Source organism: Saccoglossus kowalevskii, chromosome 1 (assembly GCF_978046115.1).
Source record: "Saccoglossus kowalevskii chromosome 1, keSacKowa6.1, whole genome shotgun sequence".
NCBI classification, from domain to species: domain Eukaryota; kingdom Metazoa; phylum Hemichordata; class Enteropneusta; family Harrimaniidae; genus Saccoglossus; species Saccoglossus kowalevskii.
Window position 1 is genome coordinate 31,397,386 of NC_140641.1, and position 17,135 is coordinate 31,414,520.

The 17,135-nt window shown below is 33.3% G+C and overlaps 1 protein-coding gene across 2 annotated transcripts; it reads left to right on the forward strand.

Annotated features, from left to right (window-relative positions):
- The first annotated feature begins 5,046 nt into the window (after positions 1-5,046).
- On the forward strand, positions 5,047-12,203 carry LOC102801105 (uncharacterized). Of its 2 annotated transcripts, none has more exons than XM_006812164.3 (5): positions 5,047-5,150; positions 6,578-7,055; positions 7,748-7,842; positions 8,926-9,097; positions 9,841-12,203. In XM_006812164.3, exons 1-5 carry the CDS (start codon positions 5,097-5,099, stop codon positions 9,888-9,890), a joined length of 849 nt encoding a protein of 282 aa, XP_006812227.2. In that variant the 5' UTR covers positions 5,047-5,096; the 3' UTR covers positions 9,891-12,203. The 2 variants fall into 2 exon arrangements, with proteins under 2 accessions (XP_006812227.2, XP_077868522.1); XM_078012396.2 differs by having other exon boundaries at positions 5,047-5,141.
- Positions 12,204-17,135: the final 4,932 nt, after the last annotated feature.

The window sequence follows — 17,135 nt, forward strand, 5'->3', positions numbered from 1 at the left end:
TCAAAATCTGGTCAAGAATGCTGATTGACAGCCATCTGACTTTTTGGCCTTACTACTATATTTCCAAGATTTATGTACCATTTTCATTCATATTTGGCACATACATCATACATGTCAGTTTGTTTCATAATCAGATCAAAGATGACCGAATAACGGCTGTTTTTATTTTTGGCCATATTACTATATCTCGGTCACCCATGTATCATTTTCATTGATATTTAGCATGTCATAAATGGATACATGTACATGTCAATTCAATTTGCAATTTGATCAAATATGGCCGACTGGCAGCCATCTTGTTTGTTTAAAATGTGATACCTTGGACATCCTTTCACTTGTGATCTATGTTTTTCTTTGCTTAGTCTTAAGGTAGAGATGCAGTTTACCTGACAAGTATTTTAATTAGTTAATTAGGAAACCAAGATGACCTCCCTTGTCCACAAAACTATATATTTTCGAAAGTTTATTGTATGAATTTTGAAATTTTGTTAGTATTTTTTTAATGAAAACTGTAGTTTGAAATATGCACAAAAATGTGCTTTTTTAGTCAAAAGTGATTTAAAAAAAATTAAACCATGCTTCTGTTTCCTGTCAAAATTGTTTTATGGGTACATCTGTTTACTATGAAGAAAGTGCTGTCTTGAAAACTGTCTACCAGTTGTCAATTTTGCAGAGCAGCAGCTCAAATTTCACTACTTCAAGTTTATGCATAAATTAACACCCAGGCTAGTTGTCTGTACGATTGTTGTAACACTGTTCAACCAAAAACAATGCCCCGACGGCGTTTTGAAAATAAACACATTGTTAATCATTTGTGAAAATTTCAAAACAAAATGTCAAAGCGTCTAGGAGCTATTTTTTTTAAAGTTCTGGGATGTGTACTAAAAAGAAGCTGAGATAATTGCTAATTTGCATAACAATTCACTCAGTGAGAAGTTTGCTAATGCTCATAATTAAAATGGCTGTAACAGTTCCAAATTTAAATGTATTATCGTTTTGTTAAAAGTTAAATATAGTGCATAATATGGAGATCCCGTCATTTCTTTTTTTCACCATGTTTCTTTTTTATTATTTATGTACAGCCTTGTTAAATCATGCTAAGCATTCAAAAGAGAGAATCTTTGCACTTGTTATCTATATTTTAAAATATTTTTTTGAGTATGTTCCACTATTCACAATTCTACAAAATTTTAACAGTCTATAGCCAAGACTGTTTGGATAATAAAAAGCAAAAAAAAAATATTTCACTCCCAAGTGCCCACGAACCTGCATGTTCGAATTTGATGTAAATAAACAATCTGTTGTATACGCCACTTGGGACTCAAGTTTCAAGGACACGCTCACGACAACCCTCCACTTTAATATGACGAACACAAAGAGAACTTTCAAAAATTTAACGGGGACTGTGTAATTTATTCTGCAGTAAAATTTAATTTTGGTACTGACCTTCAAGCCTGTGAAGTTTGCTTCAAGTTTTACTATGGTAGTTAGTTTTGTAATTTGTTTCTAACTGAAAGACTGGTGATCATGTTAGTTTTATTTTCGTGTGTCTTAACTATTTCCAAGACAAGACATAATATATACCTATGCATGTCAATTTGTCTCCCAATTTCATGATCTTTGACCGACTGGTGTCCATTTTTGTCCCGCATGTTAATTTCTCTGGCATTGCACAGGTCTGATTTCATACAAACTGTATGAATGTCACATATGTTTTGTGATTTGATTAATAATTTCCAACTGGTTTATGTGTAGAATAAACAAATTGTATGATATAACAATGATCATATTCTTAGATGGTATCACTTTGACTGAACAAAACCTGGATAAGATGCCATTTCAACTAACACCATATTTTTAACATACTGAATACTCACCTGGCATTTAATTACCGATATGATCTATCAAGATCTGTATTTATATTTGACATGGTCACTAAAAATTGAACGACAACTTTATTTGACAGTGACTTGGTAATTATAATAATAACTAATAACTTTATAGCATCCTTCTATCAGTTAATATCAATAAAATGGATTGTTGAGCTGTCACATTATCTTAATCCCACTCTTGCTTTTAAAATTCTTATTGTTAGAAAAGTGAGGCTCATCTTTCCTGAACATCCAACATAGTGCAGTGAGAGTATCAAAATATATGAAAACATCAACACTCATTACAAAAAACTTAATTTGAATCAAATTACCGGATAACCAGTGAAAATATTTAAATATGTTTCAATTTTAAGGTTTGAAAATTTCATGTGTTAGTGATTCATACTTTGGATTCACTATGGATATGTAAAAATTAATTTTAATGGTGTTTGAAAATTATATATTTAAAATTTTATATATAATTGTTATTCCTGAGTGCAAAGTAGAAGCCTTTGTGGTCACAATGTCTGCCTGTCAGTATGTTTGTGTATATGAAGATAATTTTAAATGTGAAATGTACTAAATTATTCTTATACACTATAGTCTTTGGTGCACTCTCAGACTTTAAAACTGAGTGTAAGCAACACACAGCCAAACTTCATAATTTAGAATTATACATTTTAAAGAATTTTCGTATTTCAAACAAGCTAGTCTACTGTTTGCCTGTAGTTTAGACAAGTTTGAGTTAGTTTTACTGTATAGATACTATTACTTGTATAAGTATTTATGTGTGTATAGTAGCAATCGACCATTTCCATTGAAAAACTAGTTCTTAACTAGTAATTAAAAGAAAAACTCATGGGGTTGACCATTTGGATACGCTGCTCAAAACTCATTTTTCTTCTAACACAGTATCTAAATGGTCAACTCTGAAACTAAATAATTATTGAAATACACTTGTAGATGTGTTGTATCTCATATTAAAGGGCACTGGTCATCACGTAATGTCATGTTTGTTATGGGACTATAGTGACGTATAAAACGCATGTATAATACATTGTTTACATGAAATTTGAACACGTGCTGCGCCACGACCACCACTTTTTAAAGTTCGCTATTGTTTTAATAAAATAATCTGAACAAGTAATTATATTAAAAGTGATATTTCCTGATTATTTAATTCAAGGGTTTTACTTTGACTGTTTTTAAAATTACAGTACTGTATCTGACATACAATGGAATAATCTGAAATAAGGAAACCACACAATTTATTTGCTGTATAGAATTAAATCATGAAAGCAATTAATTTTCTAATAAACTTTGGAAAATACAGAATAAGGAATGTACTGTATATAATTGGAAAGTGTTGCCTGTGTGTGTGTGATTTGTGTTTGTTTTTTTTGTGGTAAAATAATGATTATAACAGCATAGCTTTGATAATTTGTCTACTACCGGTACAAGACATGTGTTTTAAAACTGACAATTTATTCACGCATTAATTAATTTGCAATACCAATATGTACATTCAAATCATTCAGAGAGAGAGCAGCTGTATTTTTCAACTGTGACTGTCAGAATAGAAGAACATTACATGTTGGACATTATACATTACAATGTGTAACTAAAGACACTAAAAGATACATATGTATATTTTAGTGTCTTTGATGTAATCAATGTTAATAATTTGTTTGAAGTTGTCCGCAGGTGCTTGTGTTCGACCAAGCCTGGTTGATGCCACGATAACGAAATTGCGATTTGACAGAGAGGTGGCCACACACTGTAATTTAGTTTTGTTAGCTCCGCTGTCGACTTTGTCGAGCGGAGCTTATCATATGAGTGATTGTCCGTCGTCGTCCATGTCAATGTTTTACTTTTTCGACTTCTTCTTGAAAACTACAAGCCTGAATGCTTTGATACTTGGTGTGTATGTACCTGATATTACATATATAGATACTACATGTAAACCTTTCTCAGATTTGTTCATGTCGTGATGATATCTTAAATTATCTAATTTTGGTGAATATTTTTGTCATTTTTGGTAAATAGTGATATTTTTGACTTCTTGTTAAAAACTGAATGTCCAATTGCTTTGATATTACATATATAGATACTACATGTGGACCTTTCTCAGATTTGTTCATTTCGTGATGATATCTTAAATTCTCTAATTTTGGTGAATATTTTTGTCATTTTTGGTAAAAAGTGATATTTTCGACTTCTTGTTAAAAATCAAAAGTCCAATTTCTTTGATATTACATATATAGGTACTACATGTGGACCTTTCTCAGATTTGTTCATTTTGTAGTGATATCCTCAATTCTCTAATTTTGGTGAATATTTTTGTCATTTTTGGTAAAAAGTGATATTTTCGACTTCTTGTTAAAAACCGCAAGTCCGATTTGTTTGATATTACATATATAGGTACTACATGTGGACCTCTCTCAGATTTGTTCATTTCGTGATGATATCTTCAATTATCTAATTTTGATGAATATTTATGTCATTTTTGGTAAAAAGTGATATTTTTGAATTCTTGTTAAAAACCGCAAGTCCAATTGCTTTGATACTACATGTACATATATAGGTACTACATGTGAACCTCTCTCAGATTTGTTCATTGTCCGATTGCTATACATACTATACATATTGTTCATTTTCTAATGATATCTTCAGTTCTTTAATTGAAATGTGCCTTGCTAACAGCGGAGCTATCTCAGCCGAGAGGCTGTTTGTTTTTATTTTGTGTTAATAATTAACTAACGTTTCTTAAATTCCATGTGTTTGTATGACATATATAGTTTCTGGCAGAATAGGGTATACCCGAAATGGTTGTGTCTTGTGGCCACTTAGTGTGACATTAAATTGTGTACGCGAGTCCTTTGCCCTTTTTCGCAAGTCAGGATACATGTATGTTTCTGCTGTGGAAACAAAAACAAATGCGCAATTAGGAATCGCCACAAGAGGGCGTGGTAAACTACAATGGTAGTTGGCAAAACGATCTGCATATACATTTATTATACTGAGCAAAATAAAAGCTAGTGTTCTATGATCAACAATACAAAAAATATGCTGTATCGATCGCCAAGTTTATCCTTGTTGAAAAATAGATACGCCATGAACGTACTGGAGATCCTGAAACCCCCTAACTCTGTTAAAATAATACCACATCATTTCCGGGTGCCGTGTGGGGCTAGCAGGGCCGCTGGGACTGCTAATGCATTATTGATGGGTTGTGTTTTAGGCGATCTTTGCAAATCGACCGATTCTGAGGTATATCAGGTATATACAGCTACAATACTTGTTATTCTAACTTCATAACTGTGTTATCGGGTACAGTATATATATATAGTTGTCATAGTAACACATACCATCGTTTTGTTTATGTATCACTCCATGGTGTATACTATATAGTCACAGGCGGGTTCACATTCTTTAGTTTGTGGCAAGATTCTGTTACATGTGCTCCTTAGACATTGTTATGTCATTGCGCTGTTTGATTTGATTTCTCTTGAGTGAAACAAGTTGGTTAGTAATTACGCGATTATCTCTAAGTTTACGCAACTACAAGATTCGCCATGGCGCATTTGGTCTGAAGTTGACATTTAACCGTTTTCAAAGACCAAAGACAAAATCAAGTGTATTTCCATATCCACTATCCATGATATGCCATACATATCATATATATACATATATATATATATATATATATATATATATATATATATATATATATATTGGTCATTTGTCAGAACTTTGAGCTGCCACGCCCCTTTCATTTATTACACCAAAAAAAAAACAAAAAAACAAAAAAAAACGCTACAACTCTGGGGGGTGGGGGGGTACCAATCTCACCGATGATCATTGACTGCAATATCTTGTGAATTCTGAAAAAAAATAGATACATCCTGTTCAGTGTCCTCACCAGGAAATAAATATGTAAGACAGAAATGTTCCATTTCTTTAAAAAGTATGAGATAATTACCATGTAGGACTTTTAGCATTTTGTCCCCACGGCAACATAGTGGAGATTATTATTGCATTTATAAGATGTCACTTGTATTTGTAAAAGAAATTGAGTCAAAAATATAAATCATGAGGCAAACTTCTTATGCTTATTGAGTACACTGCCATTATAGCCTGGTTAAAAAAAATACTGTAAAGCATTTGGGCAATTTTATGAAAAGGGTATCCTCATTTTCACATAATTAAAGTGATAGGCAATACACCCTTACTTTATTGGACTAGTCCATGTAATTACCACCCTCCATCCTCCCTCATGCTAATAAACAGTTACAATCAACTAAATGAACTTGCTTTTACCTATTAGTGAAATAAGTGAAAATGATCCACAACCTATAAGACTGATTATATAGCATGACTATTTCTTGTAATTGCTGAAGCGGAGACACACTTAATAGGTGATGGTCACTGCGCATCACATGTTCAAATTTCATGTATACATGCAAACAATGTATTTTACACATGCTATGTACGTCGTAGTGCAACGACACCCCCCCTTTAATTGTCATGCATACTAGTATTGTTGTGTCTGTACAACTCTTGCAGAATATGGTAATTCACATAAGTCATGAAAATCTGAATATCATTAGAAACCATAGAACACAACAACAACAAAATGATGAAGAAATATTTATCAGTAACAATGAGTATCTAAACTTTGAAAGATAATATATTGTTTCTTCCAGAGTGTAACAATGGCCACTTCATCTCACACAAAAGCTTATGAGTATGACTTCTACATCTCAAGTCAAGATAAAGAATGGATCAAAAATACTGCATGTAAACTAGAAAAGACTGGGCTGAAAGGACGATATGATGACCGGGACATGCTAGGTCTACCATCAAAGATGAAGCAGTTTCAAAACTTTAACCAAGAATGTCACAAAATAATTTATGGCTTTGGCCCCTACAGTTCAGAGAATGATCACAAATCTGAACTATCTCTGGTGCAGACTTTTGAAAACAATGAGAACTGCAGGATAATTGTTGTTAAATTGACAGACGATAGTCAAATTCCTGATTGCTTTGCCAATCTCTATGCTTTGGATGCGAAGAAGGATGATTTCATTAGCAAGCTAGAAGAAAGTGTGAGGTTCAACCTAGGTGAATCAAACATGATGGGGAAAAAGGATAGACCACCAAAATTACCACAAACAAATGCAGGTCAGTCATTATTAATGCATACATGATTTTAAACTATTTGTGAGCTCCATAATACAATGCTGCTAGTTAGCCAGATTTTATTCAAACTGGTGGTCATTTTGTTTTACTGTGAATACTGTGCATTCATTTGATAATGTAATGCTATATGATTGTTTGGCAACATATTGGTGTTAAAGATGCATTAAAATCATTTCTGCCATTCTGATCTGGATTCGATTTGATTTGATTCATGCATCATTTGAAATTGATAAATACCAGTACATGGAAAATCATATCATGCATGTGTATACAGTTTGAAAATGGCCAAATAGTGACCATTTTAGGGTTAACATTTTTCAAAATCAACTATTTCTGCGATTTCAGAATGGTATTTTAATCGTGCATGGACAGATTTTGTTCACAATTGGCATATGCATAAATTTGGTAGTTTGAAGCTCAAAATCAATGATGATGTCTTTTTCAAAAACTAATAATTCTAGGTTTTATCACAAGTTCCTGTTTTTCACTCTTTATTCATAAATTTCAGTATTTTAGCTTTACTATAATTGCATCAGTCACATTATATGGAATTTAATAAAATCATATATATAATAGGTCTAAATCATTTCATATCTTGATATCATAATGCAAAAGTAACACTTTCTCACACATATATTATTTTAAATTAAAAAAATATTGATGATTAATTCCAGGAATGGCAAAATATCACAAAGACATTCTCCGAAAACATATGAACAACTTTGCACATAATCTACCATATCAAAGTGTACTTGATCATATGCCACAGGTGAGAACCATGAAACTTTAATTTACACAATCTCACCAAACTATGACTATTTTTATACCTCACTCCACAGCTGAACTAATATTTTTTTTATACCTGTGACTCCCTAGCTGGACAAAAACTATATGTATCATACTTGACCAAACATACAGACAAACTAAAATAAATGCGTGCAATACTAATAGAACAAATCCAATTACAATACAGTAATTGTGTTATACCTGACTCCCTAGGTGAACTAAGAATTTTTATATCATACCCCAACGTGACTCTAGCTAATATTTTCTCATACTCAACTATTGTTGACTGGCATACATTTGTTTTTTCTCACGATTTCTGCACAATTCCATCAATTTTGTTCAAAGTTGATACAAAGACTAGTCTATTTTTAGGTTCATGCCAATTTTATCGATACTTATTGATCAAACATGATGGATGGTATATATAATCACTGATACATCAGTTGGTGTTGTGATTTTATTAAAAATGGCCGATTGGCAGCCATGTTGTGTTTTTAACTATTTTCAGACAATTTGAAACCAATTTTGTACAAGGACAAATCATAATGGCATACATATGCTTGACATTTTGCTTTTCATTCTGCATTGTCATTTAGCCAACTTGTAGGTGCCTTTTTGTCCTCAAAACAAGTCTAATTAATAGCCTAATTTCAATACGGAGTCATGTGTATACTACAAATAGTCTTATTTATGCTAGAGCGTCAGGTGTGATACAGATTTAATAGTCATTATTCAGTTAGGGAGTCAGGTATTAAAGGTACCGGGTACATTCTGAACAGTAACTGAACAGATTGATCTGCCATGCATTCATAGAGTGAACAAAAAAGCATAATTCAATTGACAACATATGGATAGTATAGTTTACCATGCCTTGGAAAAACATCATCAAGTAGAACTTAAAATACGCTGGCCATAGAGGGCGCCCCTTTCATGAACCATGTCTTAACAAACTTGAGCATCCAGATGGTTTATTTTTCCCATTTCAAGGCAACTTGTTATACCTCATACCTGACTAGTATCTATTTTGTCCTTAATTTAATTATCTTTCTTTTGTATATGGTTATAGGTGTTCACGCTAGAAGATGAGTCTAGAATCAAGAATATTAGTCTTACAGACTTTGAAAAAAGAAGAAAACTTGTTGAAATTTTGATGATGGAAAAGAATTCAAATGCATTTCAACAGTTTGTGAAGGTGCTGGAAAAAGTTTGTTCCTTTATGGCTGATGCCTTGAAAAAAGGTATGATAATTTCTATTTTGCACTTTGATCCATGTGTGTCTGTTCCACTGATGTCGCAAGAACCACTCAATAGGTTTCAGTGAACCTTGAGATAATTCACAGACTGACTTTGTTCTCAGTTATAACCAATGAATATTAAAGGAGAAGTCAAGGCTAACAACATAATACATAACAGTTTTTTATATCTCTTTTCATTCTCTAGATATTCATCTTTTTATCATAGCTGAAAGCATTTTCTAATTTTTAAACAACAGTGGATATGATGTCACACTTTACCCACAACCCCTTGCTGGAGAATCAAGATGGTAGACTACATAATACTGATGAAAAGTTGACTATCTAGAGAATGAAAAACTGTAAATTGCATTCTCTTACATTTGTAGAGCTCTTACAATATGTTGCATTATGTTTTTTGCCTTCCCCTTTAAATATCTAAATTTGCATATTACTTAGATTAGTTTTGATTCTAATCCTTGCATATTAATTACCTATTAAAGTCACCTAAATTAGCCAATTTGTAGCTGTTCCACTGTATATTTGCTCTAGTTTTGAAGCGTATCTCCAAGAAAAGTTCATATAAACCGAAACATGTATTTCCTTGTATACTGGATAATTAAAATATATCTGAGTTTAGCCATAGTAGACATATGCCTGTCATTTACATACAGCACAACTGAAATATTTTTTCTCATCTTAGCAGAAACACTGATCAATCTGAATGTATGTTTATATTATTTTAACAGATGCTACTGATGCAGAGACTGCTGCCAGAATAAAGAATTTAAAGATCTAGATAAAGGATTGTTGACGAGATCAGTGCCAACATTAATACTTCTATCTATCAAAAGGCCAAAAAAAAAATTGTTTTGTTGCCCTCAGCGAGCGACCGAAAAATATGAAATATGTGGTCGCGTTTTTTTTTTTTTTTTTTTTTTTTTTTTTATTTTAATTGACCCAAATATTAAAAAATCAGCATTTTAAGCAGTAAAAAAGTGTTTCCTCTAAAAATTAAAGATCCTGGACTGTTGTTTGATTCCCAGAGTCCCCGTAAGTGGCGACTGTGAACCTCAGGTTGATCTGTATTTATCTGACATGTTCCGAATACTATGCAGTCCATATACCTTGGCTATTTTCGATACTCTTAGTTTTCATGAATTTAAAAAAAAAAATCCGACCGACGTACCAACCCAATTTTTCGACTTGAGGGCAACATAAGTTTGTTTGTTTTTTGGCCTAATTACTAGGCAGTACAATTTTTGCTCAACCTGTCACACATATTCATCCATTTACCTTGTCTATTTATGCATATCATGCATTGTACCGAATCACACTTGAATTTGTATATGGCTTGGTCAGGCATTGTAATTGTATTCATTATTGAATCATTATTATCAGAGATATTGATATTGGTGATCATAGAAGTCAGGTTCTTGTTTGTGCTTTCCCAGAGTTAGTTTTGATCACCAATGCGACGGTTGAAATGTATGTTGCAAATGAACAATCAAAAAGTGATGGAAATACTCGACTCAAATGTGATCAATGTGTTGGGTAAAGTGATAAATATGTGACCCTGATGCAATCAATATGCGATCAATATGCAATGCGAAAGTGATAAAAACATACAAGGACTGTGTAAGTTACTTACCCCCGGTACATACAGACCAATTAGAGAGCAGCTTGTTTGCCTTATATATATGCTCAGTCTCAACTGGAATAATGACAGGGTTTGCCGTACTGTATATAATTTAGGTCAGTTTAGGTAATGTCTACAATGATATTATCAATCTATCCCCTAAACAATAAATTTCTTATTTGAAAAATTTACATCACATGTACATCACAATTGAAAATTGATGAAATAATATGTACAAATGATGTTAATGTACAGCTAGTGAATCCTGTGTACAGCAATCATCAAAATAACTGAGACCAATTGGGTCTTCACATCATTTGATTCACATGGTTTCACTGAAGCCGACCAATCATGGCTGTCTCTACAAACCCGTGCATGACCATGTTAGAGAAAGCTGTATATTACCTCAGTTAAATTCCTCAGTTAAAAGAGCTTGTTCCATCAATCAACATTCCACTGACAAAAGTCTTTCAGTTTCAAATTTAAACCAATTAATTCTGTTTAAGTATTTGTTGACAGATTTATGTGGTGTTTGGTTTTTACTTCATGTATTATAAATATTTTCAACATACTATGCAGAGTGTGTGGAACAATTTTAATATTTCTAACTGTAAACATATTATTCATTCACTGGTGTTTAATTTCACTACTTTTGCTCATAAGTAAAATCCACAAAATTAAATCCATGGGAACATGTAAATAATATTAGAACTTATTGTTTTCCCTGCAAGGTTTACAGAATTAAAATCCAGTGATATCACTCAAAACATCAAAATAGTGAAATTAAATTTTTTTAATATTCTTGTAAATTACTTGTACACGTAATAATTTAACCCCCTCTCCCCCACATAATGCTATGAAATTTCCTATAGTTTGTATTTGTTACTCTGTCTACCTGTACAGTAAGATAAACTATTCTGAAATCATGACACAATCCAAATTTACTTTCATAAATGTGTAATATATTTTGAATACAACTTTATTATATTTGTACTAAATCTTGTAAGAAACAATTGTGAATACTAAAAAATATTTATAACAATTAATTTACAGAACTTTCATTGTAAATTTATCCTTATAACTACATTTTGTAATTCAGCAACAACTTACATTTTCATCTGGTTTTAATACAATAAAGAATTATTATGTATGCTATAAATTAAAGGGTGGTGGTCTTCACGCCACGCATGTGCAACATTTGTGTTGATAAACATTTATTTTCCCATAATCCAATGCGCTCTTCTAATAGAAATCACGAGTTTTGACCTGGGCGCGACTTGCACTAATTACCAAAGGTAACTCTTTTGATACCTTTCAATCACCTAAAAATACTTATCTCACACATGCATGGTGCAACGACCACCGCCCTTTAACTTAATTTGCATACTAATTCCATGATTATGTTAATGACATACGATTGCTGGTTAATCAATTAATGTTGTCAAATAAAAGTGAAAATTCACAAATACACAACCAGTCCGAAGCTAATTTTTACATATTAATTGTTATAATCTGGCATCTGGCATTCAACTATTCCTTTGTGATTGATATTATGTCCAGAATTGAAAAAAAACAAAGTTAAAAATATCTGTGCGTCTCGTTTTGGTCACAACTACATTAAAGCCAAACTAATGTGCATTTCACTGATACATGTCAAATAAATTAGTGTGCACCTTACATATTAATAGCCATTTTGAGCATCCGAACTATATTTCCCTTCCTACACATGCATTTACAACAAGCCTTGAAGTCATTGACATGACCATCCTACTGCCTTCCATGATATGACACCGTCTCTGTCGTGCAATAGTAAACAGAAGCTTAAACCAGTATTGTGAATCAGAGCATGAGCAAAGCATATTTTGCGGTCAGTAATATTTACGAACATTTTTGTTAACTATTGAGAGGGGGCAAGGGGGTAGCTGGTACAGTTTTACAGTAAATAAAAAGGGCTTTTTACAATTTACAGGGGAAAAAAAAAACGTTTTTACAGTTTACAGTGAAAATTGAATTTTGCAGTGAATTGTGTCATCTAGTCGTTTTACAGTTTCGAAAATGTAATTTCTCGGATTATTCTTTACGACTTTTTTTTTATTTGGATGTGAATTCTTGTATGTACCGAGAAAAATGACACATTTTTACAGTGTACGAAACAAATATTTGATTGATTACGTTGTACGTCTAGCCTGTGATTACAGGATTACGGAATTTTTTTTTTTCAATTTACGTTGTACGAACAAAAAATATTGCAATTACGTTGAACGAAAATAACCCTTGCCCCCTTCTATTGACGATCCACTCCGCTAGGATTGCCCTTAAAGGGCGGTGGTCGTCCTGCCGCGTCCTGTTCGATATGGGACTCATAGCGACGTATACAACGCATTGAAAATACATTGTTTATTTACATGAAATTCGAACACGCGCTGTGCGACGACCACCGCGCTTTAAAATCAATGTTGTGTATCTGTGTGTGTGTGATTTCCAGTGTTTTCACGTATTAATTATTCTGTGATTGTTTTGGCTTGGCCTATTTCCCTCCAACTTGGCAGGCAGGTCACACCATCACCCTAGTTATTAGGTAAAATCTGGGAGTGTGGGCACAAAGTTATTATTTGAATTTTTGATATCTTTTTTTCATTACCGAGAAATGTGACTCTTCTGTGATTTTTTTGGCTGAGCCAATTTGGTTCAAACTTGGCAGGCAAGTCACACCTTCACTCTAGTTAGGTTGATTTTTTTAATACTTTCGAGTCAAATGTGTCTCACCCTACAATTCTAAGATTAAGTAGCTCATTCTACCCTGCTTGAGTGGGGGCATAAATTTACCGGTTGTTTTATGTCTATTTTCATTACCGAGAAACTTGACCTCAAAGTTGGGGTTACTTTTCTCCAGCGGCTTTTAACTGCTCTGTGTTTTTTTGGCTTGGCTGATTTTGTTCATACTTAATAGGCAGATCGTACCGTCACTAATTGAAAAAATATTCTTGCTCACCGCTGCCATGACAACAGCCAAAAACTGATTTTTTAATACTTTCGCCCCAAATTTATTACCTCCTACCAGTCTTGTAATAGCAGTGTTCATATGATCATGTTTTTTTTTTTATTTTGGCTACATTGCACCGTGACACTGGTAAGAGATCACTGGCGCACTGTATCAACGTAATCCCAACGCAACTTTGAACTATGAACGAACTGTAAATGCTGCCTCCAATCTAGAAAATACTATTGCAAAACGGTTGGAAATAATAAATGAACGTTTTTTGCGAAATTCGTATACGGGCCCGGTTTTAGTTATAAATCGCCTGTGTTATAAACCGACGTTAGCTTCACGTTCATCTCCTACCATGTCAACAGCCGAAAACATGATGTTGCTTGTTTTTGAGCGGAGCGGATCGCCCGCCAACCTACCTATCGGCTTGTTTTATAAACTAGCCTCGAAATTCCCACCACCAATTAGACCATGTCACAGCATTTCGTCTACTTTTCCAACAAATCCAAAATCACTCGATAATTTTGTTTACTTTACATTTGTACTATGATTACATTTTAAGTTACGATAATTGTAATTCTAATACATGTACACTCACAAAAATACCCCCAAAATAAGAGAAATTAGGATATAGCCTTGACAAAAAAGCATTAATTTTACTTGTCTTAAAATTGTATTTTTGAAGAACCACGCCCAAATCGTAACTCGATGTTCAATTAATAGTTAACAGAACTTCGAGTTTTTTTTTTAAGTGGGCGTGGTTTCTAAAATATGGGCGTGGTCATTTGCGTAACTCGGTGTTCGTAACTCGAACTATTCAGTATCTCTTGCCCGTAACTCGAAGTTAGTTAACTGTTAATACAAGTTCCAGTTACTAAATTTAACCACGGTTCTAGTTACCATGATTAAACAAAACAAAAAGCCATGTTGCCCATAATTCGAAGTTCGATGAATTATTAATGAACGTTCAAGTTATTGAATGTGGACGTTCAACAAAAACCAAAAAGTTTAGTTAAAGGGGCATCTTTCAGTTAAGATTAATTTTACAACAAATTTACTTTCTGGATTAAAATAACAATGGATAACAAAAGATAGATTAACATTGTAAACAACATAAACAATAGTGTCCCATGATTCTTTGGTGCAATCCATGGGATTGAACGGTTCCCCTTTAACTGATAATTTAACATCGAGTTACTGAGTTACTGGGTGTGGTAATTTTTGTAATTTTATGATTTCGTAACTCGATGTCCGTAACTCGATCAATTCACATCTCGATAATGTAATGTTTGTTGGTGATTTGTTTTTACAATTATAATTTTTTGAGTTTTCATTTTTCTATTTTAAGTTAAATTTTCATTTTATTTGTGCATTGCTATTTATGTCTATATTTTCGTTTATATTATTTTTTTTTTAAAATCCGCCAACCGAAAGCGTGCAAAACAAAATGGCCGTCGTCTTGGAACAGAATGTGACCCTTTCAAGCAACAATTTTACAGCAGCACAATGCAGTGTGTCTTGAAGGAAATAAAACCATGTGGACAATCACTGTAGTCTGGGGGTAATATAAACAAATATTGATACACAAATGGAACAACCTTTGAGATATTGATGGAAGGAGGAACCCAACCTGCCACGAGACAGATTTTCCGGTCACATTTATGGGTGTTTTAGCCAATGAAATAGTCATTCTGCATACTCTTCCCGCCCTTCTAAATGAAGGGCGGATAGCTGGTACAGGTTACCGGAAATAAAAAAGGGATTTTACGTTTTTACAGGAAATAAAATGAAAGTTCCATTTACCGTAGAAAATAGGTTTTTACACTTTACAGAAAAAGCAAATTCCTAATTACATTTTTATAGTATAGTTGATAATTTGTGTTTGAGAATCAAACTTGGAAATTGCGTATAAATTACGACATTTAATGTGGAAAATGCGTTATACGCTTAAATAAGGTCTTTGTACAAATTAAGGACGAATAAAATAGCTGATTACATTTTTCACCTTGCGTGTCTACGAATTTACGTGTTTTATTTATTCAAATTACATTATTCTGAAATAAAAACAATTAATTACAGCTTACAAAAATATCCCTTGCCGACCCTCTTCTAATATAATATTCCGAAATGTGACATTCATTTCTTATTTTTATCCAATGAACAGGCAGGTTGAAAAAACATAAAATATGCCAATCTTACTCCAGAGATGGCGGAAAATTCCATCATTGTTTGTTGTTGCTACGGTAATCACCAAGTTGAGGCAACACATCATGAGGCAAGTGACCCACATTCAGATCAGTGCGAAAAATTGCCAGCTAAGCAGAAACTTGAGCAGCTGGATTTCTCATCAATTTCTTCCTTGCTCCATGTTCATTTGGTAATATTATTTCCGTTAGTTCCTTTGCAACACTTAAATATGTGTATTTTTTGCTTGGAGTGAATTTATGCAGCTTTTTTCAAAGTTTGCTGATTAATTCACCAGGCAAACAAGACTTTTATAATACGGAATACTGACAATTTAGTAAATCAAACGACTGGTGCGGAATACAGACAAGGAGGAAACTCAAGCCAAAATCATCGGGTAGATATTTTATAATCAACTTACGCGAGCACCACGTGTAATGTGGATTTATAGTGATGAGTGGTCTTGATGCATTACTTGTTTAAATTTCCCTCCTATCAATAAAAAAGTTGCCTCAATTTACATGTAATTGTGTACTGCTCTATTAGTAGTACATACTGTAACATGTAATGAAAGAGGCGTGTCTTTGGCCAACTACGTCACGTTTTAGTGACTCAGTCACAATAAATGCATGGCTTGATTTAGGTGTACTTCAACAAATAAACAAATCCGACACTTTCAGTTTGTTTTCAGTAATGCCGGTCGGTCTGAGACGGATTTCAGAATGCTCGTTTGAACAACCTGAAGTTTCATTCTGTAAAACAATGGCCACAAACCGACACATAAAAACCGATAAACTACAACTACAACTACAAAGACCTTTCTTTTTACAACTAAACCACAGTCACATTGAAGTAGCTTGTCGGTTCATTTCATAATTTTAAGGTAGCAAATTTCGCCGATAATTACGACCGTGTGATTGAAATCGACGATCGGTAGTTGCGGAACTTCTCTTACATATGTGTGACCAGAGCATGTACATCTTTGAAACGAGCATACATGATGTATATGACCAACAAGGCTACATTACGCGTGTCTGTGAACCGAGCCCCCAGTAATAATGTTGAAGTTACTTTGTCCCGAATCGGGGCTTGACAGTCACCGGTCATAATCATTCCAACTGTCGTACAAGTGAAATGTGATTCATCTTGATGTCAATTGGTAAATATACTTTAATCACTGTTTAATGATAGAACGAATAACACATGACAGCAAGATGTGTCTCAAGCTCGTG

Excerpts from the sequence above, each read along its gene's own strand:
- LOC102801105 (XM_006812164.3), top strand. The coding sequence starts at position 5,097 with ATGGGTTGTGTTTTAGGCGATCTTTGCAAATCGACCGATTCTGAGGTA. Across the intron at positions 5,151-6,577 it reads CCGATTCTGAGGTATATCAG|AGTGTAACAATGGCCACTTC; the intron begins GTATATACAGCT and ends TGTTTCTTCCAG. Across the intron at positions 7,843-8,925 it reads TACTTGATCATATGCCACAG|GTGTTCACGCTAGAAGATGA; the intron begins GTGAGAACCATG and ends ATATGGTTATAG.